This window comes from Gymnoscopelus braueri (genome assembly GCF_963280865.1).
Source record: "Gymnoscopelus braueri genome assembly, chromosome: 18".
Classification (NCBI taxonomy): Eukaryota; Metazoa; Chordata; class Actinopteri; order Myctophiformes; family Myctophidae; genus Gymnoscopelus; species Gymnoscopelus braueri.
In genome coordinates this window covers 1,131,585-1,156,584 of record NC_137618.1, presented here as the reverse complement: position 1 = coordinate 1,156,584, position 25,000 = coordinate 1,131,585, and the positions used below count along the sequence as shown (strand labels likewise).

General features: G+C 41.6%; 1 protein-coding gene across 1 annotated transcript in view; it reads left to right on the top strand.

Annotated features, from left to right (window-relative positions):
* The window catches only part of LOC308105811 (low-density lipoprotein receptor-related protein 1B-like), a gene marked incomplete at its 3' end in the record, with an annotated part of 706,266 nt that overhangs the window by 246,590 nt on the left and 434,676 nt on the right, over positions 1–25,000 (top strand). Inside the window, 4 exon segments of the mRNA XM_080456736.1 lie at positions 3,603–3,722; positions 5,832–5,960; positions 14,298–14,555; positions 15,657–15,819. Coding sequence (XP_080312862.1) covers positions 3,603–3,722; positions 5,832–5,960; positions 14,298–14,555; positions 15,657–15,819 — 670 coding nt within the window.

Genomic DNA, 25,000 nt, shown 5'->3' with positions numbered 1-25,000 from the left:
ACAAATAAAAAAAAAGACCATTACTATATCAAAAGTAATCATCAAACTATACTTTAAAAACTGGTCATGGGCCAGGATTGTCAAATAATGTAAAGAAAGAAACATTTGGAAAATAGCAGATCTACAAGCTCACTACCATGAGCTTGTACAGTAGATCTGTAGATAGTCTATTTTCACTAAATGTATCAAGTCAAATCTAAATGTAATGCCTTAACTCTTACAATTCCCAAATGCTTGTCAGGGGTGGGGGGTCCCCAGTTTAAATATGATTATCCTGGGGGGTCCCCAGTTCAAATATGATTATCCTGGGGGGTCCCCAGTTCAAATATGATTATTCTGGGGGGTCCCCAGTTTAAATATGATTATCCTGGGGGGGTCCCCAGTTCAAATATGATTATTTTGGAGGGTCCCCAGTTTAAATATGATTATCCTGGGGGGGTCCCCAGTTCAAATATGATTATTCTGGGGGGGTCCCCAGTTTAAATATGATTATCCTGGGGGTCCCCAGTTCAAATATGATTATTTTGGAGGGTCCCCAGTTTAAATATGATTATCCTGGGGGGTCCCCAGTTCAAATATGATTATTTTGGAGGGTCCCCAGTTCAAATATGATTATCCTGGGGGGTCCCCAGTTCAAATATGATTATTCTGGGGGGTCCCCAGTTCAAATATGATTATTCTGGGGGGGTCCCCAGTTCAAATATGATTATTCTGGGGGGGTCCCCAGTTCAAATATGATTATCCTGGGGGGTCCCCAGTTTAAATATGATTATTCTGGGGGCCGTGGCCTGGAAAAGGTTGAGAACCACTGAGATAGAACACAGAGAGAACACACCTTATTTAATTGCACATAAATTGTTTTTGTTTTGATTATGTTCCACTTAGACTTTGGCAATAGGCCTACACAAACATTTTCTCATGATAAATAGACAGAAAAATAGACAGAGAGAGAAAGGGGGGGGGGGGGGGGGGGGCAGATAAGTAACTTTAGTTGTCAGTGTTTTACTGTCTTTGCATCATAGCTGCATTATTGTTCACAGTCAGAGCATTTAATTTCTGTTATTTACATCATAACGTTGACCATAGTGGTCCTTAAGATAATATAGCCTGTATTAGTTGGTCAAACATTAGCCCTTCCCCATTCTCTGCCTATGGTTTCTGTTCATATTATTGACCACTTATTATGTATGTCCGTGGCAAAAATCTGATTTTAGAAAATGTCCACAAGATTGAAATCTGATTTTAAGAAAATGTCCACAAGATTGCAGTACCTAACAATTGTACTTAAGTACAGTACTTGAGTACCCCATCCACTGATTCTCAGCCATTTCTGCAAGGACAACGTTGTGTTCTGCAGCTTCCTAGGTGGTAGCCTCATCTTAAAGGTAGGGTAAGTGATTTGCAATTATTCAAATAATTGCAAAATGGGTCTATGTTCTGATAGTGCTCGTTACTATAGAGTGTCCTGTCCATATAAGGAGTCTCCTTGTCTCTCCAGCGCTTCATAAAACAGAAAATGCATTTTCGTTTCAGTTTCAGTTTCAGTTTCATTTCCAATTTTATCCAATCAGGATAGAGAACTCAAGGTTAAAGCACTAAATTCTGATAGTAATCATTGCTATAGAGTGTTTGTTCAGTAACAGATGTCTCCCTGTCTCTCCAGCTCTTTAATAAACAGAAAATACATTTTTCGGTAGGTGTCAAAATCTCAGCCAATCAGGAGAAAGTACCCATTTTTAAGCTTAATTTGTATAGTGTTCCAGTTCCAATTTTGTCTGCTCATTTCTTAGTGTCATCACTTCCAATTTCGCTTGTTTAATCTGTATCCTGATTGAGTTCTCTGTCCTGGTTGGATAAAATTGGATATGAAACTGAAACGAAAATGGATTTTCTGTTTAATAAAGAGGTGGAGAGACAAGGAGACTCCTAATACTGAACAAACACTCTATAGCAATGAGTTCTATCAGAATATAGAGCTATTTAACAATTATTTTAACCAACGCAAATCACTTACCCTACCTTTAAATAGCGATAACTTATCCCAAAATATTGACTGATATTTTTTATCTATTCGGCTCAGATGTTCCATAATACAGTATGGGGGTCCTCATCCAAGGCTGGGATAGCTTTTATGTTTGGGCCCGTACCCGTACCACAACAAACCACATCTTTATCTACTGAGCATAAAGTGCATAAAGATTTGACCCGTGATAATAAGTAGTGCCAAGGTTATTATTATTACAGCTACAGTAGAAGAAGAGCCAAGTTGTGGTGTTCATTTGCAGGTTTGGAGCTGCTTACAGGCTGTTGATTAATAATAATGAATACATACTATTTACAGGTGTAATGCAATCCCTGGGAATATGCATACGGCTATCTTTTACCAATTACTTGACCTCCTAGACTGTTTTGCTCTGTAATGCCAGTTCAACTGTGTGTGTGTGCATTTATATGGGCTGAAGCAGTGCTTTTCAACCCATTTTATATCAAGGTCCATTATTTATTCAGCATTTGAGCCACAGAACCACCGTTTGATGAGATTTAGACTCTAGACCCCAAAACATAGAATATTTTGTTATCGTTGGATAAGATTTTGTCCACAATTCCATCCCTGCTGTATTGATGTTGGTTCCATAGGAGAGATGACAGACCAACGTTGATCAAAATAACAATTATTTAATTAAGTAATGCTTAATTATATTACATCTGTTACGAGATCTGCTATTTTATTTGTTTGCGTTATCGAGCAGACACCTCTTATAGCCGTATCTTAACTTTTTTTCAATGTCACACAAAAGTAGCAAAAATAGCCGATCTACAAGCTGAAAACGCGTGGCGGTGCGACGCGTTTTCAGCTTGTAGATTCAACTGGGGTCCGGTTTACTAACACTGGAGGGTATTAAACTATACAGGAAGTCACATTCAGCTCAACTTTAACTTTGTTCTGCTCCGTTCCATTCTTATTCCCAGTCCTTCTGTCACTCAGTGTGATTTCTCGAGGGCTGTGTGTTGCTTTGAGTTCAGCCAGGCCTGAAGCCAGACTTTCAGAGTCTGCACTTTACACCAAAAAAAAGCCTCTCTCTACTCTTTTCTATCATTAGTTCCATGTGGCGTTTTACCCAGACACTCTCGCCTAACAACTACCCCCCCCCCCCCACACACATCTTAAAGCTCAGAAAGTGTCAGCTGGCTGGTGCCTCAGAACCTGTTTGGCCTCATGATGGATGAGACACATGCAGGAGGAGAAGGAGCAGATGAAAAGAAATGGCTATGAGGGAAGGAAAATCTGAAAAGTAATTTACTACTGTAAATGACTCACTGTACTCTCTCTCTCTCTCTCCCCCGCTCTCTGTCTCTGTCTCTGTCTCTCTCTCTCCCCCTCTCTCTCTCTGTGTCTCTCTGTCTCTCTCTCTCTCCCCCTCTCTCTCTCTGTGTCTCTCTGTCTCTGTCCCTCTCTCTCTCTCTCTCTCTCTCTCTCTCTCTCTCTCTCTCTCTCTCTCTCTCTCTCTCTCTCTCTCTCTCTCTCTCTCTCTCTCTCTCTCTCTCTCTCCCTCTCTCTCTCCCCCCCCCCCTCTCTCTCTCTCTCTCCCCCCCCCCCACAGAGCTCCTGTCAGCGTGTCATGAGTTGAGGTGTCGGTACGGGTGTGTCATGACGAGGAACGGGACCTTCTGTTTCTGCGCCGACGGCTTCGAGGTCGGCGAGGACGGCACGAGCTGTAGAGGTAAGGGCTCACTTGTTGCCAGATTTTGCGAGAGAAATGAGCAACCAGGGTCTATGAAAACGAGACCCAAAACAAGCGACTATTAAAGAGGCCACATGATGAGCACTGTTAACCTATCGCATCGGAAATGTGAGAGAATAGCCGATCTACAAGCTCACGACGTGCCACAAGCGGTGTGAGCTTGTGGATCGGCTATTTTCAACAAAGCCTTGAAAAAAAACATTTTGAACAGATTTGACATGACAAAATATTTTCAGATGGGGGGGACAAATACATATTGGGGGGGGGGGGGGACAAATACATATTGATTTGGGGGTCCTTGATTTGAAAAGAAAATTAAACAACTGGTTTAAATAACATTAGGAAGCGAGCAAAATAAACAACTACACTTTAGAAACGAGCCCAAAAAAACCTGCAACCCGCAACAACCACCCATATTTACAAGCAACTTTACAGGAAAACAAGCCCGAAGTCGCTTATAATAAGCGGACATGGCAACACTGGTAAGGCTCTGTCAGAGCCATGTCACACCTTCACCCTCCTCCACTCTCTTCAGATGAACAGCCTCGTCTGCTCCTCTCCCTTCTCCTTCTCCTTCTCCTTCCCCCTCTCCTTCTCCTTCTCTTCTCCTCTCCCATGTCTCTGTCTATCCATCCCTCCTGTCATCCATTCTCCTTCTCCTTCTCTTCTCCTCTCCCATGTCTCTGTCTATCCGTCCCTCCTGTCATCCATTCTCCTTCTCCTTCTCTTCTCCTCCAGACCTGGCATCAGCCGAGGCTCTGACAGCTAGGAGGGGGGGGGGGGGGGGGGGGTGACACACGGGGGTCGTATAGGTCCTAGTGCCGTTATATTTGGACTGGGCACTATAAGAGTTATATACTATTATGCGCCGAGCATATGGCGAAACATATCAGCGTAGAACAATGGTTTTCAACCTTCTTCTAGTCAAGGACCCCCAAATTGACACATATTAGCCCACGGACCCCCATTTGAAAAGATATGCCAGGGACTCAACCATTTAGATTTCTTGGGGGTCCCAATCTACACTGTATCACTATCATCATCAGTGTTCATGTAACTCTGAGAGTGTACAAATGGAACCAAATGGTTCCATTTGGTTCCATTTGTACACTCTCAGAGTTACAGACAGTTACAGGTCAATTTGGTTCCTAACTATAAATCTGTCTGGGGACCCCTGGCCCCTGGAACCCCCTCAAGGACCACTGGTTGAGAACCACTGGCGTAGAACATGCAAATACCGCGGCAGCAGCGCAGCTCCCCTGCAGAGGGAAGCTATGTTGATTTGGACAGCAAATTTACATTTAGTCATATAGCCTTTTGAATATAAAGGTTTTAGTCATATTTTAGTCATCTGAAATGTTTTACTGTTAGTCTAGTTTTAGTCGATAAAATAAAAGATTATAGTCGACTTAATCTACAGTTGATTTAGTCGACTAAAACGTATGTTGGCGGTGCCTTGATGCCGTCGTAATGGCTGATCTTACACTTGGTTGCATGCCGAAAATAGCAGATCTACAAGCTCACAACACGTCGCACTGCGACACGTTGTGAGCTTGTAGATCTGCTATATTCAGAGCGCAACACCCGAGCGCATTAGCTATTAGTTCTACTGGATCTCTTCTCCACTAGATCCCTCACTAACATTTTAGTCTAGTTTTAGTTGTTGACGAAATTGTCGATATATTTAGTCTTAGTTTTAGTCATCATAGCTTAGTTTTTATTTAGTTTTCGTCAGTGAAAAAAGGTAGTCGACAAACTTTTTTCGTCATAGTTTTAGTCGACGAAATAAACACTGACTAAGCGCTGCGCCGAGCATATTAGCGTAAAAACATGCGAATACCGCAGCAGCAGTGCAGCAGCTCCCCTGCATGCATTCCATCACGTGTGAGGGATAAGGTAGCGGAGCAAGTCGTTCTGCTCGTACAGTAAGAAAAGAAAAAAGAAAAGGCCCCCCGTCGGATATATAAAGTAATTATATCTGAGGTTGCTGGAGTAAGGCCACATTAAGTATACTTTATGTATTTGGGTCATGTTTGAGCACACCTAATTTGTTACAAATGACTCTCTCTCCTCTCTCTCTCCGTATAGATCATGATGAATGTGCGGTGTACGGCGCATGCAGCCAAACCTGCATGAACAGCTACGGGTCGTACCGCTGCAGCTGCATGGAGGGGTACGTCCTGCAGGCTGACAGAACGTCCTGCAAAGCCAAACAAGGTTGAGAGGCATGGCATGCGGCAACGCATTATTAGAAGAAGAAAAAAAAACATTGTCTGCATAAGCATTGTGTCGTAGTTTCATCTCTATTAACCCATTAAGACCGGGAATGCATACTGTCTGTGTCGTTTTAAGATTCCTTTGGCTATTCAAAAATAGCAGATCTACAAGCTCATAGCGAGGCACCGGGTGCCGCGCTATGAGCTTGTAGATCATCTGCAATCTTTTTTTAAAAATCGTGGAAAATTGGTGCACGACTTTGAATATTATATATATATATATATATATATATATATATATATATATATATACTCAAATCTGCTTCTGGGGGGAGGGGGGGGTCCCTGGAACAAAATATTTTGAGATGGGGGTCCGCGGCCAAATACATATCATTTTGGGTGGTCCTTGACATGAAAAAGTTTGAGAACCACTGATATTATAGCAACATACGTTTAAAAGAAAAATACAAACTTTTTGTAGAATCTCCAGAAGCAAAGATTTGAGATTAAAACAAAATATATATATATATATATAAAAATGTAAGACTTGCAAAAAGAAACATGATTTTAGCAGATCTGCAAGCTGATAGTGCAGCACTTGGTGCCTCGCTATGAGCTTGTATATCTGCTATTTTTTAAATAGGGTTAGGGTTAGCTAAAATGACACAGATGCGTTCCCGGTCTTAATGGATTAATAAAACAGATGGAATGGCGAGCGTCTTTTCTCACCAACCAGAATGGGGATGGAGTTCCACTTTTAATGTTCAGCCCTTCTGGGTTTCTTTTTTTTCTTTTCTCAACCAGCTTTTTGGTTTGGAGCAAGATTAATGCGGTTTACCAGTGACCACATCTATCACCCACATGGGAGCGGGGAGACATGGTCAGGCCGGGATAATGATAAAATTAATGAGCATAAGATTTTAAGTGGGGAGCAGTCGGGAGTGTTTTGTGCGAAGAGACAATGCCCAGCGTCACCTTGATTTATGCTAATGTCTGATGCCTGTAACAAATCTGTCCCAGCAAAATGCAAAATAGCCTACTTAAGAGACAAAAAACAACAAGTATAGGTGTTTGTGGTGGTCCTGCCGTCCACCGGGTAAACAAGTTTAACCTTGCGCGAGGCATATTTTTGTCTGTCGAACCGTGAAGCAAAAATCTTTTTTTTTTGTTGTTGGTTGGTTGGTGGTGGCATTGAAGAGGGGGGTGTTTGTAACAGCCATGGCATTGAGGAGGGGGGTGTTTGTAGCAGCCACCATGGCACATATGGGGTTGAAAATAGCTGGAAGCAAAAAGCAACACACCTAGGCTGGGGAGAGCAACACCACTGTTGCTGCTTTTAATCAACGTGACTGGTGTCCTACCAGGAATAAACTGAATATGATTACCCATAAACTTAACTGAACCCAATGCTCACGCGCATTAATATTAATTTGAGCAGAGAAGGATTGCGGTACCGGTGGATATAACTATGAGGTTACCATTAGTTGTAAAAGCTCATGAATATAAATTTTCAGAGAGAGAGAGAGAGAGGGGGGGGGGGGGTATGAAAAACATATTAAGGTGTTTCAGTGTTCAGAATGATTTTGAGTTTTAAAACTCTGCGGCAATTGTCTTTCTGGAATTCAATCTTGTTAAGTAAGAGATTTTTTATGACCCCCTCTGCCCCCATTTGTGTGCTCCAAATCCACTTGCTTCTTTGAAAGCATGCAATGCCCAGGGGGTTTAGCATTTCAGCTTTCTAATGGATTCCTCTGATCCGTGCTCAATAAATCATGTGTAGATTATGTTTGGTAACACAGAATACTGTATAGGTGTAGATTATGGTACTGTATAGGTGTAGATTATGGTTCTGTATAGGTGTAGATTATGGTACTGTATAGGTGTAGATTATGGTACTGTATAGGTGTAGATTATGGTACTGTATAGGTGTAGATTATGGTACTGTATAGGTGTAGATTATGGTACTGTATAGGTGTAGATTATGGTACTGTATAGGTGTAGATTATGGTACTGTATAGGTGTAGATTATGGTACTGTATAGGTGTAGATCATGGTACTGTATAGGTGTAGATTATGGTACTGTATAGGTGTAGATTATGGTACTGTATAGGTGTAGATCATGGTACTGTATAGGTGTAGATCATGGTACTGTATAGGTGTAGATTATGGTACTGTATAGGTGTAGATTATGGTACTGTATAGGTGTAGATTATGGTACTGTATAGGTGTAGATTATGGTACTGTATAGGTGTAGATTATGGTACTGTATAGGTGTAGATTATGGTACTGTATAGGTGTAGATTATGGTACTGTATAGGTGTAGATTATGGTACTGTATAGGTGTAGATTATGGTACTGTATAGGTGTAGATTATGGTACTGTATAGGTGAAAACTGTATAGGCTGAAAACCCACCTCTTCAGGAAACATTGACCTTCCTCTTCGCCTTGCCTACTTGTTAAAGGGATATTTCACTGTCAAAAAAACGTTTGGTATTTTTGTCGTCTACTCAGGCCTTTGTGAGCCCCCCAGACAGTTTTTAAGTTGCTCGATTCAGTATTTAGATATTTGATATTCATTTTATCAGACACACCCCCTTCCTATACAAACCCATTGTAACTTCAAACTCCATTCTAACTCTTTGACTGCGGACGACGCGATAACGCGTCAAGTGCTACTTTGTCCAGTTGGCCGTCGACGCGCTCGACGCGCTGGACGCGCGTTCATTGTTTAATCTCTGATTGCGCTATGCTGCTTAATATTCAATGTTATTCTCAAGTTCCACTTACTTCACGGACATCTGCATCCGGTTTCATGGCCTGGATTCCGTTTCCGGTTTTTGATTTTTTTCCCCAGTCATTTTCGTCCAAAATAGGTAAATAAACGGGTTTTCACACGGTATAACGGACAAACGGACAGCTTCTCTTCTATAATCTATGGTCTGGGTGACGATCAGTCATCGCCGTCGTGCATCACAACGTAATTTTCGCTGATCAAAACAATCTGGGTGACGTCACATCCGTTTTCATGTTTTTCCTTGTCTAATCTATGAAGAAGGGTGAGAGAGACCCAACGACATGATCACGCTGTCATGTGCTGCTCTCTGCTGGCGGATTTGTGCTGGGTCTTTATATTATGTGTCCTTAAATTATTTTCATGAGAAAAATTCAAAATAAAAAAATAAAAAAACACGAAAATTGCTGGCACTGGGGGAGTACTTTATGAAAATACTCTGGCAGTCAAAGAGTTAACCATGTTAGATTCATCGAAAACACCCGTCCTTGGTTCTGGTGACTCAGCCTGCCCTCCTAATGCGTGAGGGGGCCGTGTTTTTCCAATAAAATATTTCATTTCTTTTTGTATTTATCTTTTTTCTTTTTCCAAAAAAAAAAAAGGAAAAAAGTAATTGAAAAAACACGGCCCCCTCACGCATTAGGAGGGCAGGCTGAGTCACCAGAACCAAGGACGGGTGTTTTTGATGAATCTAACATGGTTAAAATGGAGTTTGAAGTTACAATGGGTTTGTATAGGAAGGGAGCGTGTCTGATAAAATGAATATCAAATATCTAAATACTGAATCGAGCAACTTAAAACCTGTCTGGGGGGCTCACAAAGGCCTGAGTAGATGATACTGCTTTCTAATGGATTCCTCTGAGCCGTGCTCAATAAATCATGTGTAGATTATGTTTGGTAACACGGAATACTGTATAGGTGTAGATTATGGTACTGTATAGGTGTAGATCATGGTACTGTATAGGTGTAGATCATGGTACTGTATAGGTGTAGATTATGGTACTGTATAGGTGTAGATTATGGTACTGTATAGGTGTAGATTATGGTACTGTATAGGTGTAGATTATGGTACTGTATAGGTGTAGATTATGGTACTGTATAGGTGTAGATTATTATAGATTAGGTGTAGAAACCAAAAGTTTTTTTGAAAGTGAAATGCCCTTTAACTAGTTGTACAAACTCTTGTTTTATTGTTGTATTGTTTTGTTGGATCTTGTTTAGTCGATACACTTATTTGTTTTAGCTCGTGCTCATTTGATTTTCCAGTACATTACAGTAGGTAGCTGATATATTGCACTTTTACTTTAGCACTAGGTATACTCTTAGTTGCTTGTTTTAGAAGAGAATGCACTTAAGACTTCTGGTGATTAGTAGTTTTGTTCCCTACCTATGTTGAATGCACTTACTGTAAGTCTCTTTGGATAAAAGCGTCTGCTATATGACTGTAATGTAATGTAATGTGTAGATTATGGTAAATATTGGGTAAGTAACACACCACACAGGATGCTGTATAGGTGCACATTTTTCGGCATTCTGTCCGACATCAGATCACAGTGTCTCATTGTCTCTTTCAGGTGGAAACCGTGTCTGTCCAAAACTGTTACTTTTCAGGATTGTAATAAAAAAATTGCAGATCTTAAAGTGCAAAACACGTCACACTGCAACGTGTTTTGAGCTTGCAGATCGGCTATTTATGCTACTTTTGTGTGACACTGTATGGTTTGACGAAGTAGGGAATTCATTTACGGTTTCTACGTTATGCTATATTTAACGGTAGGACCGCTGTGTGGATGTTAACAGAACTATAAGCGAGCCCATCGTTGCATAAACTTGACGCACACAGTATGTGAGCAAACAAAGGGGTAATTTGTTTAAAGTGCTCGTTCAGGCTCAGTCGGGGCTCTCTCTGTTTATTGTGGTTTATAAATGAATTCCAGGGTAATGACACTCAATCCCCATGTCTCTTAAAATAGAAATGTTTAAGTGTATAATTGCATTGTGGGGGGAAAATCTTGTTCATAACTATTATACAATTTGATAGCAGAAACAACAAGAGCACAAATTATTGCTTTCGCTTCATGCAAAACAAAAAAACTGCCATATATGTGGCTGTACTTTGTTGAGCATCTATACCAGTGGTTCTCAGCCAGTGGTCCATCTATTCCAGTGGTTCTCAGCCAGTGGTCCATCTATACCAGTGGTCCTCAGCCAGTGGTCCTTGAGGGGGTTCCAGGTGGTCCCCAGCTAAATGATGGAGAGTTGGTAACCAAATGGACTAGAATGGATTAGATCTTTAACTCTCGAGAGCGTAAAATGTTACACTTGCAAGAGTTAAATTATTGTCAAACATCTGCATTACTTCTTTAACCCATTAAGACCTGAGGCCGATTCTACAAAACGTCTTCTAAATCCTAACTGTTTTTTGAAAAGAACTATAACTATATTTCTATATAAGTGGTTCTCAAACTTTTTCATGTCAAGGACCCCCAAAATTATGTGTATTTGGCCGCGGACCCCCATCTCAAATTATTTTGTTCCACAGGGACCCCCAGAAGCAAAGATTTGAGTTAAAAATGTTCGCTTAAAAAATATTTTTTTCAAAAATCCGCGCTACAAGCTTGTAGATCTGCTATTTTTGAATAGCCAAAGTGTAAAATAATGAATTTTCTTTTGCTCAAATCTAAAAGTAACAGATGCGTTCCAGGTCTCAATGAGTTAACAAAAAGTCTACACAATTAGAGATTGTAGAAGAATTGCTATTTTGATCAACGTTTGCCTGTTATCTCTCTTATGGAACCAACAATACAGCATGGATGGAATTGTGGACAAAATTGTATCTTAACGATAACAACAACATAGGAATCAATTGGCATAACGACTAAAATGCGGAGGGAAAAAAAGGGGTAAAAGGAAAAAAAAGATAACGTGTTAGTTTTTCATCCCGACACAGCCAGGACCCTGACCTTAGTTTTAAGGGTTATGATGCTATTGTTCCAGCAGAGAGTTAGTGCTACCATTATTCCTAGCGTAGAGTGCTCCGTGTGATTGAAAGCTGGTCTAGATCTTTATCAGTGTGCCTTGGCCAAAAGCCCCGTCCACCCCACGGGCAGCTTCACAGAGAATAATGGCCCCAGCTCCTAAAAGTTGATTCACAGGGATAAGAGAAGTGGGTTTGTGTGTGTGTGTGTGTGTGTGTGTGTGTGTGTGTGCGCGCCGGACACTCGCTGATTTATTGCCCATATTAGGAGAGCGGCCCCCCTGACTTGAACTTATGTGTGGGATCAGGATAAATCAGGATTTTATTTTTGGGTGAAGCCTGTGATGTCAGGGAACGTACACGGTCAATTAGGCCCATAAAGCAGGTTGTGTTAGTTTTTTAGTCCGTAGCTCACAGCGGGGGGGGGTGGGGGGGGGGGGATCGGTCACTAAAAAAAGCTTTGGCTCCGGGTCGCCCGCCCTCTACTCGTCCTTATGTTAATCAATCTGATGAGTATAAAGTGCTAATCAAAGAGATCGACTGATCTAACGAGGTGACAAACACAGTAAATGATAGCGTCGCACTGAATGAATTTACCTTCAATGTTTGTCGGTTCTTGATGTTGGACATCCCGGGTTTTAACCCATTAAGACCGGGAACGCATCTGTGTGTGTCATTTTAAGATTTCTTCGGCTATTCAAAAATAGCAGATCTACAAGCTCATCTGCTATTTTTTAAACATCGTGAAAAATGTGTGCAAATCTTTGAATATATATATTTTTTTTTTAAGCGAACATTTGTAACTCAAATCTTTGCTTCTGGGGGATTCTACTTAATGTCCTCTAAATCCTATACGTTTTTTGAAAAAAACTTATGTTGCTTAACTTTTTTTCATGTCAAGGACCCCCAAAATGACATGTATTTGGCTGCGGACCCCCATCTCAGAATATGTTGTTCCAGGGACCCCCCAGAAGCAAAGATTTGTGTTAAAAATGTTCACTTTAAAAAATGTAAATGAAAAAATATCAGATCTACAAGCTTGTAGCGCGGCAAAATAAATCTAAAAATGACACAGATTCGTTCCCGGTCTTAATGGGTTAAGAAGGCAGTTAATCACTTAAAACCTTTATATACTTTGTTGACCGGTGTCCCCCAAGGCTCTATACTTGGCTGAGTGCCCCCCCCCCCCCCCCCCCCCCCCCCCCTCCCCTGTACACTGGGGGTGGGCAACCCTTTCGGGCACATGATCACTTAGCTCTTTTCCAAGGCTGGCGTTCTGTGTGATTACCCCCGGTCCAGTGCCCACAGAGTGGAAAACCACTCTCTGGCACCAATAATGTCTTATTATAGGATATACTAAACACAATGATACAGGCACAAGAATAGGTCGATAATGTTATAATAAAAGCTAACAAAGAATGTGTCGATAATGTAATATGAACGAAGGTAAGATTAATTCAGAGAGCAAGGAGGAAAATAAAGAGTAGAAAAACAAAAAAGTGTCTATTATTTACACCATAGCATATGCATCCGTACAGTACTGTATGTACAGTAGAGGTTTATACATAAGGCGCATGAGCATATATAGCAGCTGGTATATAGAGCACCGAAGTCTGACGTAATTTACGCATCCTACCTGGGTCGTGTTTTTTTCCCCCCGTTCTGAATTCCCATAGACGTGTTTAATATCGCGTCAAATAAGAACTGTGTGAAGGGGCACGGTGGCGCAGTCGGTAGCGCTGTCGCCTCACAGCTAGAAGGTCCTGGGTTCGATTCCCGCCGGGGACGCTGTGGGCACTGGGGGCGTGTCTTCTCCTCCGCGTCATCAGCGCCCATACCCTAGGTGGGGTTGGCGAAAGGGCCTTTCTGTGTGGAGTTTGCATGTTCTCCCCGTGTCTCCTAGGGTAGTTAATACCCTCACAAAAACATGTAGTAATCCTGGTCACTATACCGCCTCCCCCATGACAGCCGGGGCGTCTGATGGAGGGGAAGGGAACTGGTTGGAATAACGTGTTCCTTCCACGCGCTACGTCCTACCAGGGAAACTCCCCCCTGTCAGGTGACAAGAAGGTCAGTAGGCTCTCATGCCTGAAGGAAGCATGAGCTCGGCCCTGGCCTCCCTACTGTGGGGTGACAGGTGTAATACTGGTGTAGGGCTGGTGTAGCGCCCAGGATCACTTAGGAAATTGGCACCGGGTGAAAAAAAATGGGTTACAAAAATTGCGGGATAAAAATTTAGAAAAATAAATAAATAATAAGAACTGTGTTCAAAAAATAAATGCGGTCACTGAATCAGTTGACAATTTTAAAAGAAATCTTAAGACACACCTTTTTAGTATTGCTTTTACCTACTGTAGGTTTCTGCATTATTCTAGTTTTCTATATATTTTGTATTTAATTTTATATTTTATTATTTCTAAATGTTTTTTATTTGTTGTTATCCTTGGGGTTTTTTATCTTTATTTTTAAACCTATTCTGTGGAGCACATTGAACTGCACGTGATGTATGAAACGAGCTATATAAATAAACTCTGATTGATTGATTGATTGATTTCTCCTTTGCCTACAGACCCAGGTGACCCGTCTCCTGTGTTCCTCGTGGGCGGCTCGGGTCGCATCGTCAGCACGCAGCTGGACGGGTCGGGCCTGCAGCCGTTCCGCTCGCTGGACACCAACGCCAGCCTGGCGCTGGACTTCCGGCACGGCGTGGAGACGGTGTGCTGGGTGCTGTCCACGCAGCACAGCGGCACGCTGCGCTGCGCCAAGATGAGGAACCTGCGTGGCTTCACCCAGGAGCAGGAGATCAAGACACTGCAAAGTTTGCACAGTATGTAGATTTTTTTATTTTACGATCACTGTGTCTTTGTTAGGATTTAGCATTTTAACCCATTGAGACCTGAAGCCGATTCTACATGTCTCCTAAATCTCAACAGTTTTCTGAAAAACGTATGTTTCTGTATCAGTGGTGCTCAATCTTTTTCATGTCAAGGACCCCCAAAATTACATGTATTTAGCCGCAGACCCCCATCAAAATATATTGTTCCAGGGACCCCCAGAAGCAAAGATTTGAGATAAAAATGTTCGCTTTAAAAATATATTATGTTCAAAGATTTGCAAAAATTTTCATGATTTTTCAAAAATAGCAGATATACAAGCTCGTAGCGCGGCACTCGGTGCCGCGCTATGAGCTTGTAGATCTGCTATTTTTGAATAGCCTAAAGTGTAAAATAATGCTTTTTAGCTCAAATAAAAAAATGACACAGTTCCAGGTCTTAATGGGTTAATGATTCCGCTTCTTAAACAATTCCCTATAATTTTGTATGAACACAAATTCAATCATACAAACAGTATTGCACACATAGTATTCTGGTGGTTCTCAAAGTGAGGTCCAGGGACCGTCTGGGTCCTCATGAAATGCACTATAATGTGTTATTTTTTTCAGATGTGATGTAGCAAAACAACACAGGATATGCCCTTATAAAAGTTTTGAGTTGCTGTGATGGAACTAAAAGTCAGATGCACATCATACACTTAATGTTTAATGTTTAATATGATGTAGCTAGCTAGGTTCTAAACAAGAAAGCATGTTTACAATTGTTGCTCATAAATTAAGCACTTTTACATGAAAAGTGCATCGCAACGTGAGGTTTTTAATTTTAGTTTTGAAAGTATTTTAAAAAATAGTTTAAAAAAAAAGTCGTTAAGTGTGTCTGTGGGTTTAAAAATATTGAACCAATGAAAAGTATCAGTATTATTATACTTGTAACTAAATACAAATAGATAGATATATTGGATAGATACATTGGAACACACTGATACTTAGTTTTTTTTCCCCACTGAAAAGTAATTGTTTTGAAACAGACTGTACACCATTTTTTTCCCTCGACTACCAACGACATTGACGTCCATTAACTTTGTCCCTGAACAGACGTGGAGCACATGGCCATCGACTGGCTGACGGGAAACTTCTACTTTGTGGACAGAGTCAGCGACAGGATCTTTGTGTGTGACAGCAGTGGGGACACGTGTGTCACCATCTTGGACCTGGACCTGGTCAACGCTAAAGGCATAGCGGTGGACCCTCTCATGGGGTGAGTACACCCTCTCTCCCAGAGTCACTTATCATCACAGAAAACTTAGCTATATAGCATCCGGGTTGTAAATGGTGTCAGAAGCAATTAGGCTCTATTCAAGCGGGTTTTTGACGAACGTTACACTTGATTTTATTACCTTAATAAACATTGTCATAAATACTATATGCTTCCAGTCGCTAGTTTAAAGTCTTCTTTCAATCACCGTGATATGCGTTTTGGTAAATTATGGTCCCATTTATTTTAAAGTTGATTTAGGGTATGGTGTAGGAGGGGCGCGGCTACCTTGTGATGATTTTGAATGACAAGCTACACTACCAATAGCATTCATTCCCCATCCCTGCTCTGGTCCCGACCAATAGCATTAATTTCCGAGTCCATTCTTCGGACCGGACATAGAAAGATGGCGGATTTGAAATCGCTTCATTTATATGTTCATGTAGAGTCTATGGTAGAGTCTATTTTTTACAGTCTATGAGCTGTACACACATGGACTGAGTGGGTGCTGGGCTAAAGAGGCTTCAGTTCAAAAAGCTAGAGCCTGCACACTAAAGTAAGTCAAAGATACTTCTTTATTACAAAACTGACAACGTTTCGATCCACAGCGAATCGAAAATGTTGTCACTTTTGTAATAAAGAAATATATCTTTTACCGTCTTTGGTGTTGCAGGCTCTATAGCTTTTTGAACAGTCACTTATCATCGTCTATCTTTTGCCACCACTTTAAACCACCTCTAGTATTAGAGAACTGGACTTGAGTTACAACCGTACTTGGTCCACTTTTCTTTCCATCTACACCATATCTCTTCGCCCAAAAAATAGCAGATCTATAAGCTCACAATGCGTCGCGCTTGCGACGCATTGTGAGCTTGTAGATCTGCTATTTTTTTTTGGCTAATGTTCTCCAGAAAATGGACGGCCGCTGGGGTTCAAGTGGTTAAAAGTAATTATTTAGATTGATTGAATACTTTATTAACGGTTTGCAAAAAAGTACAAATGGTACAGCTATACAATAATGCTAAAAGGATAACACTCGTTGTGGTCCAGTTGATCACTGAGGAGGAGAAGGTTTCTCCTAGGGAATAAAAATAAATAACTTGAGCTGAAATGGAGGAGTAGGCTATGAGCGAGAGAGAGAGAATTCCAGTGACCATGCTGTGAGTCCTTCCACTCTTTTCTTTTCTAGTGGGTGGGTGGCAGGGTGGCAATGTGGGTGGGTGGGTGGGTGGCAATGTGGGTGGGTGGGTGGGTGGCAATGTGGGTGGGTGGCAGGGTGGGTTTGATTATTTTTTTATTTTTTTGGACATGGACATGGACATGGACATGGACATGGTAAAGCCTAGTGGTGGGTGGTGGGCCGGCCAATGATGGTCAAAGCTCTCAACCCCTGTACTTGAGTCACAGTATTGATGTGCTCTGTCAAATGTGTTCTTGAGTTTAAGTACTGGAGTGCTTGCTTTTAAAAAACACTTATAATATTTTTTTGGAAAAATTAAAAAAATTGAATTAAATTAAAAAATATAATACGATTATTGATAAAAGTCATCACAAAAGCATGCCCACTCACGTTTAGGAGGGCAGTATGAGTCACCAGAAACGAGGATGGGTGTGGCTTTAAGATCTTTTTTTTTTGTATTCAAAACACAACAAAATCAATTGTGAAAATACCCGATCTACAAGATCACCTCGACACATTTTGGGCTTGTAGATCAGCTATTTTTAAATAGTGCGTTATGAAGGAACCGCTTAAGCCCTGTTTCCTCCTTCCTAGAGATGTAGAGTCAAAGGTACAATGTTTGTCTTTGAAGCGTAGTGGAGTGAAAGTCATGAGTATCCCTTTTTTAAATGTATAATACTCAAGTAAAGTACAAATACTCAAGTAAATGTGCTGTGTTACTGTCTACCACCGGTGGCGGTGGGCCACAGCGATGGTCCAGACACCTCCTAGCTAGCGTCTAGACGCTCATTAGTATGCGCTGACATCACCCCCCCATCCCAGAGAGCCAGCCAGCCAGTCCCTGCAGGACTTTCTGTTTGAGGATTGTGTGTCTCTGCCCAGATCAGGAGAGAAGAGCTGAGCCACCACAGAGGAGAAAAACCCCTCTATCCTCTTACCCCCCCCCCCCCCCACCATCCCCCAACACTGCAAAACCAGCCCAAACATCACCGTTTGTTCAGTCAAATGAAATGCAAAGCAGCCAGTAGACCGTGGTGGAAAAAGTACAAAAAATGTTGTAGGCTACTCAAGATTTTAGTCGACTAAATCTACAGTTGATTTAGTCGACTAAAATGTATTGTGGCGGTGCCTTGATGGCGTCCTAATGGCTGATTTTACACTTGGTTGCATGCTGTAAATGGCAGATCTACAAGCTCACAACGCGTCGCAGCGCAACACATTGTGAGCTTGTAGATCTGCTATTTTCTGAGCGCAACACCCGAGCGCAACCAAACATAAAATGACTTGTCTTTTAGTTCTACTGGAACTCTTCTCCACTAGATCCCTCACTGACATTTTAGTCTCTAGTTTTTATGAAAACAGGTTGTCGACAAACATTTTTCGTCATAGTTTTAGTTGTCAAAATCAACACTGCACTGCATGATGCTACAAAAATAGCAGAACATCTCCTCCTCTCTTACTCACAACACACATCTCATCGCAGCACGTTGTGAGCTTGTAGATCGATTGTAGATTGCAGAGCTTGTGTGGTTACAACAACACACTCTCACGCCGCAAAATGCATATTGTTGGCTTTTGCTGCTATTTTTCCTTTATATGTGTATAGATGCATTTCTCTTTCTCCTAATATAGCCGGGCACTCACGTCACGTGCGATTCTTATTACTCTGTTAATTGATTGATTGTTCCTGCGTTGTTCCTGATGTGCTATTCTCATGTTCCTATTGGTGTGGTGCTCAGACACACACGTGTGTAGTTCTATTAGTGTGGTGCTCAGGCACACACACGTGTAGTTCTATTAGTGTGGTGCTCAGGCACACACACGTGTAGTTCTATTAGTGTGGTGCTCAGACACACACACGCGTGTAGTTCTATTAGTGTGGTGCTCAGACACACACACGTGTGTAGTTCTATTAGTGTGGTGCTGCAGGCACACACACACGTGTGTAGTTCTATTAGTGTGGTGCTCAGGCACACACACACGTGTGTAGTTCTATTAGTGTGGTGCTCAGGCACACACACACACACACACGTGTATATAGATCTATTAGTGTGGTGCTGCAGGCACACACACGTGTATATAGATCTATTAGTGTGGTGCTCAGGCACACATAGGTGTATATAGATCTATTAGTGTGGTGCTGCAGGCACACACGTGTGTAGTTCATGGTGTGTGTGTTTGGTTTACTAATGGTGATTGACTAGCGGTGCTTCTGCATCTCTCACGTGTTCTGACATTATTTAAGGACCATGTGTTTGTTTGTCAGTCTCATGCTTCAGTCTCATGCTTCAGTCTCATGCTTCAGTCTCATGCTTCAGTCTCATGCTTCAGTCTCATGCTTCAGTCTCATGCTTCAGTCTCATGCTTCCCCAGATGAAGACCTTTGCTGGTCCAAACATATTGGCTTTTAATCATTTATGTTTAGCGAATTGAATCCGGGAACGCATCTGTGTCATATTAGATTTATTTGGCTATTAAAAAATAGCAGATATACAAGCTCGTAGCTATGAAAGCGACCATTTGTAACTCAAATCTTTGCTTCTGGGGGGTCCCTGGAACAAAGTGTCTTGAGATGGGGGTCCGCGGTCAAATACATATAATTTTGGGGGTCCTTGACATGAAAGAGTTTGAGAACCACTGATATTATAGCAACATACGTTTTTCTTTCATAACATTTTTAGGATTTAGACGACATTTGTAGAATACTGTATATATTCAAAGATTTTCCAAGATTTAAAAAAAATAGCAAGCTCATAGCCGCGCCATGAGCTTGTAGATCTGCTATTTTTGCATGGCCAAATACATCTTAAAATGACACAGATGGATTAAAGTACAGTACCTTGAATTTCCGCCCTCTCCTCCGTAATGTTTTGAGTGCTCGGGATGTTTCCTCTTTTCCAAGTTTTGGTTCCCGTTGATCCTAGAGCAGGGATGATGCAACTTTGATGATGCAGAGGGCCACTATATTTCCACACTCACTCCAGAGGGCCACACATTTACTGTCAGGCAGAAACCTCTTATCTCTGTATTCTAACTTGTATATCTGCTATTTTTGCTATTTTTGTATTGGAATCCAGATTTTTTTGTTTAGCTAATTTTGAATTGTAATCCTGAAAAGTAACATTTTTATTTAATTTCAAATGCATTTAGTTATACTTATGTTAACTTCATGAACTTAAATACATTGGACATCAAAAAGAAATAGAATGTTAATACTAGTCATTAACACATTCCAGAGTTTAATATCATAATGTACTCACCAGTGCCAGCGATTTATTGTATTTTTTTTGTTTTTTTCACGTCACCACAGACCTCGCTAAATACCTTAAAATCGCGCTTTAAACTGTTTGTAGACACACAGGGTAGCTGTGTGAGACGCCCAGAGAAGACCGTTTCGATCGGCGATCGGCCATTTTGAAGCTACAGCGGTTTATGTTAAACAGCGATCAGCGAGGAGAAAAACAACAACCGAGAAAATGGAGATTTAGTTTCCGCTTTAGAGCGGAGGCGGGTGGGAACGAAAATCTCCGGATACGGATATTTCCGTTTCCGGGTGTGCTACAATGAAATGTGTCGTGGCGAGGGAGGCCTACAATGAAATGTGAACCTGCGAGAAAAAATAAAAAAGACCACTTCGCGTAGATCTACGCGACTGGCACGCTGCGCAATTATTTAGGTTCGCGTAGATCTACGCGATTGGCACGCAATGTGTTAAGCTACTAATATAGACTGAAGTAATTAAAGCGGGTCATGTTTGCATGTTAGTGGAATCATAACAGCTGGAATCAATAATATATCACTATTCTGATATTAACCTGCGGGCCACATTAAGTGAAGGTGGGGGCCGCATATGGCCCCCGGGCCGACAGTTGCCCATGTATGTCCTAGAGAGGCACCACCTGGTTGAATTTACGAAAAAAACACCCCTCAAAAAGTCCAACATATGGAGATAAGAGGTTTCTTCCCCGACAGCAAACCAAATACAAGGTTTTCCACAGGACCACAGCGATGATGATGATAATATGCATGTTTGGTAACAGTTTTCCTTGATGGGAGCAGAGAGAGAACGTGTGTCGGGATGCAGTAATATGCAAAAGGAAACGAGGGCCCGTAGCCCTCTATGGTCCTAGAGAGCCATTGAAAATGATTTGCAACGGGGAGGAGAAAGTGAGCGTCCCAAGGAGAGAATCTTTACCCTGATTATTCCAGTTATCAGTGTCTAAAAAGGCCTCTCTGTCCTCATATATTCCCAGAGAGCAGGAGCCTGGGAGCTCTAAAGGGGGGATGGCGGAGTGAGCAGGAGCCATTATATTCATGAGGCTACAAGGACAGGCAGCGGAGCCTGGAGTCAGAGCAGGTTCTTTTAATGAGAAGACTCTCTCTCTCTCTCTCTCTCTCTCTCTCTCTCTCTCTCTCTCTCTCTGAAACGCTCATGCAGGCCCCGGTGCATACGGTGTGTACCACACAGTTGGGTGTAAGCCTCCTATGTACAAAACGGCTACTTTTCAGGATATGGTAGACCCTTCAGAAAAGAAAAAAAAATGCGATCACATCATTTATCGCATAATCAGCTAAATAGCGCAGACTTTTTCCCCCTCAAATGCGCATAATCGCATATTATTTCTGCACAAACTTCCCGCATATTTCGCAACTTTTTGCATATTTTGCTTGTTTCGCAACTTACCGCATATTTCACCGCATAAAATCACATAAACCCCTGCATATTTCGCAACTTTCCGTATATTTAGAGTATTTCCCAACTTTTCGCATATTTGACAACTTCCCGCACTTTCACCGCATACAATCACATACAAAACTGAATATTTAATCGATAAAACCAAGGATTGTAGCCGCATAATCAAGGATTTTTGCTCATATACAGTAACAGAAGCAGCACTATAGGAGCTCATATACAGTAGTAGAAACAGCACTATAGGAGCTCATATACAGTAGCAGAAGCAGCACTATAGGAGCTCATATACAGTAACAGAAGCAGCACTATAGGAGCTCATATACAGTAGCAGAAGCAGCACTATAGGAGCTCATATACAGTAGCAGAAGCAGCACTATAGGAGCTCATATACAGTAACAGAAGCAGCACTATATGAGCTCATATACAGTAGCAGAAGCAGCACTATATGAGCTCATATACAGTAGCGGAAGCAGCACTATAGGAGCTCATATACAGTAACAGAAGCAGCACTATATGAGCTCATATACAGTAGCGGAAGCAGCACTATAGGAGCTCATATACAGTAACAGAAGCAGCACTATATGAGCTCATATACAGTAACAGAAGCAGGACAAACATCATAACTGTGGAAGCATCATTCTGGCCTCTCTGTCCTGTGAGTTAAATGGTGTCATGTCTGTCATGTCTGTCTGGTCCCCAGTAGACCAGGACCATATTAACCTTATGGAGCTGGAGGAGTGAGGATGTTGTCTCCGCTTGTCATTGAAGATGTACACTATACCAGGGGTCTTCAACGTGTTAAGGCCAAGGACCCCCTAGCTGAGAGAGAGATGAAGCAGGGACCCCCTACTCTATATTGTATAAATTTGTGTTTCAGATTAAACTTTTTTTGTTTACTTGGTCTGCTCTTTTTCCCCCTCTTCACCTCTGTAGAGGGTAGAGGGGGTATAGTCCTCTACACCTAGGACTATACCTCTTTCCCAAAATACAGATCTACAAGCTCTGAGCTTGTAGATCTGCTATTTTTGGCTCAAGTTCTCCTCAGAAAAGGGATGCTAGGGTTCAAGTGGTTAAGGTAAAAAAATAAAAATCATATCACACAAAGATTTGGCGGACCCCCTGTAGTAACTCTGAGGACCCCCAAGGGGTCCCGGACCCCCTGTTGAAGACCCCTGCACTATACTATACCTCCATGCTCTGTTGCTGCTTTTAAGAGTCTTACAACAGAATGTGGGAACCGACAGAAAAAAACCTTTGAATATTTAATTTAAAAGGAATAAACCCTGTCTCACACTTAAGCCAGTGTGCCAGTGATCACCCTGTCCTGTGCCAATGTTGGCACTGTGCATAAGGTTGCCAAGTAGGGTGTTCATTTATTTAAAAATAAACACAAAAAGTTAAAATATGGACAACAACGTTATACTTTATTGGCAACAGTTAAAAGCCCAGTATTATCAAATGGATTAAACACACACACACACACACACGCGCGCGCGCACACACACACACACACACACACACACACACACACACACACACACACACACACACACACACACACACACACACACACACACACACACACACACACACACACACACACACACACACACACAACACTTACACACACACACACACACACTTACACACACACACACACACACACACACACACACACACACACACACACACACACATACAAATAAAAAACAATGTTTCCATTGTGGTCCATTATAAAACACCGGACAGGCTACACAAACAACCATATCAAAAACACAATATAAAACACTAATATAGACAGTGGAGAACAGTACACATGTTGCTATAATATCAGTGGTTCTCAAACTTTGTTCATGTCAAGGACCCCCAAAATGACATGTATTTGGCCGTGGACCCCCATCTCAAAATATTTTTAACAGGGACCCCCCAGAAGCAAAATGTGAGTTAAAAATATTCGCTTTAAAAATATATATATTCAAAGATTTTCACAATGTTTCAACTTAAAAAAATATGTAGCAGATCTGCAAGCTCTTAGCGCGGCACTCGGTGCCACGCTATGAGCTTGTAGATCTTTTATATATTATTTTTGAATAGCCAAAGAAATCTAAAATGACACAGATGTGTTCCCGGTCTTGAAGGATTTGATTTATTTGATTTGCACAACAGTTTATATATACATGCTGTATGCATAACATGATAGTTCTTTCCACGGGAAAGTTGACAGTATTAGTTGTTGTGCCGGTGAGGTAAGAAACCCTAGGGTGGTTTTATGCGAGTACCTCACTGTTTACATTACGTATAATTAGATTTATTTAAAGGTAGGGTAAGTGATTTTCTTTGGTTAAAATAAGTGTTAAATAGCTCTATATTATGAGAGTACTCATTGCTATAGAGTGTTTGTTCAGTAAAAGGAGTCTCCTTGTCTCTCCAGCTCTTTATAAAACAGAAAATGCATTTTCGTTTCAGTTTCAGTTTCATTTCCAATTTTATCCAATCAGGATAGAGAACTCAATCAGGATATAGATTAAACAAGTGAAATTGGAAGTGATGACACTAAGAAACTAGAAAAAGTGCTCCACGGAGCACAGGTCTCCGCCAGGTCAGGTACGTTATTGTGGCCTCCTGGTGGCGCTATAATAGGCCAATTTGAAAAGGGTGCCATTTATTCACTGCATTCATGATTTGAGGCATTTTGTTCCAAAAATGTGTTTGGCTAAATTAGACCTGCTGGTGGAGCTATAACAGGCCAATGTGAAAAGGGTGGCATTTCTTCCTTGGCCTAGTGGGAATGTGTTTGTGAAATTTCACGGAAATCGCAAGCTGCGTTCATGATTTGAGGCATTTTGTTCAAAGCGGACCAATCCTGCAAATTTTGGAAGCAAACCTTAGCCAATGAGGATGGAATATGGGAAATCGGACAGATCCGTGTTGATCACATGACTATAGAGATACTGTGTACTGATTTGCATGACGTTTGGATCAAATCTGTAGGAGTAATGTAAAAAAATGGGTTTTGCACAAATCGGCCTCCAGGTGGCGCTATAACAGGCCCATGTGAAGAATTTGAGGCAGAGGTTCTGAATTGGCATCCAGGGAGTGTGTGTGGCTGTGTGCACAGTTTCGCAGCGACCGGGCCAACGGTGCCGCAGATTAGCTGGTATTACACACGGACAGGACACACGGACGGACGGACAGACGGAGGGTAAAACATACTCTCTCGCCATGCCTTTCGGCCTGGCGGAGACAATGAGCAGGCAAAATCTGGAGAGACGGGGAGACTCCTGTTACTGAACAAACACTCTATAGCAATG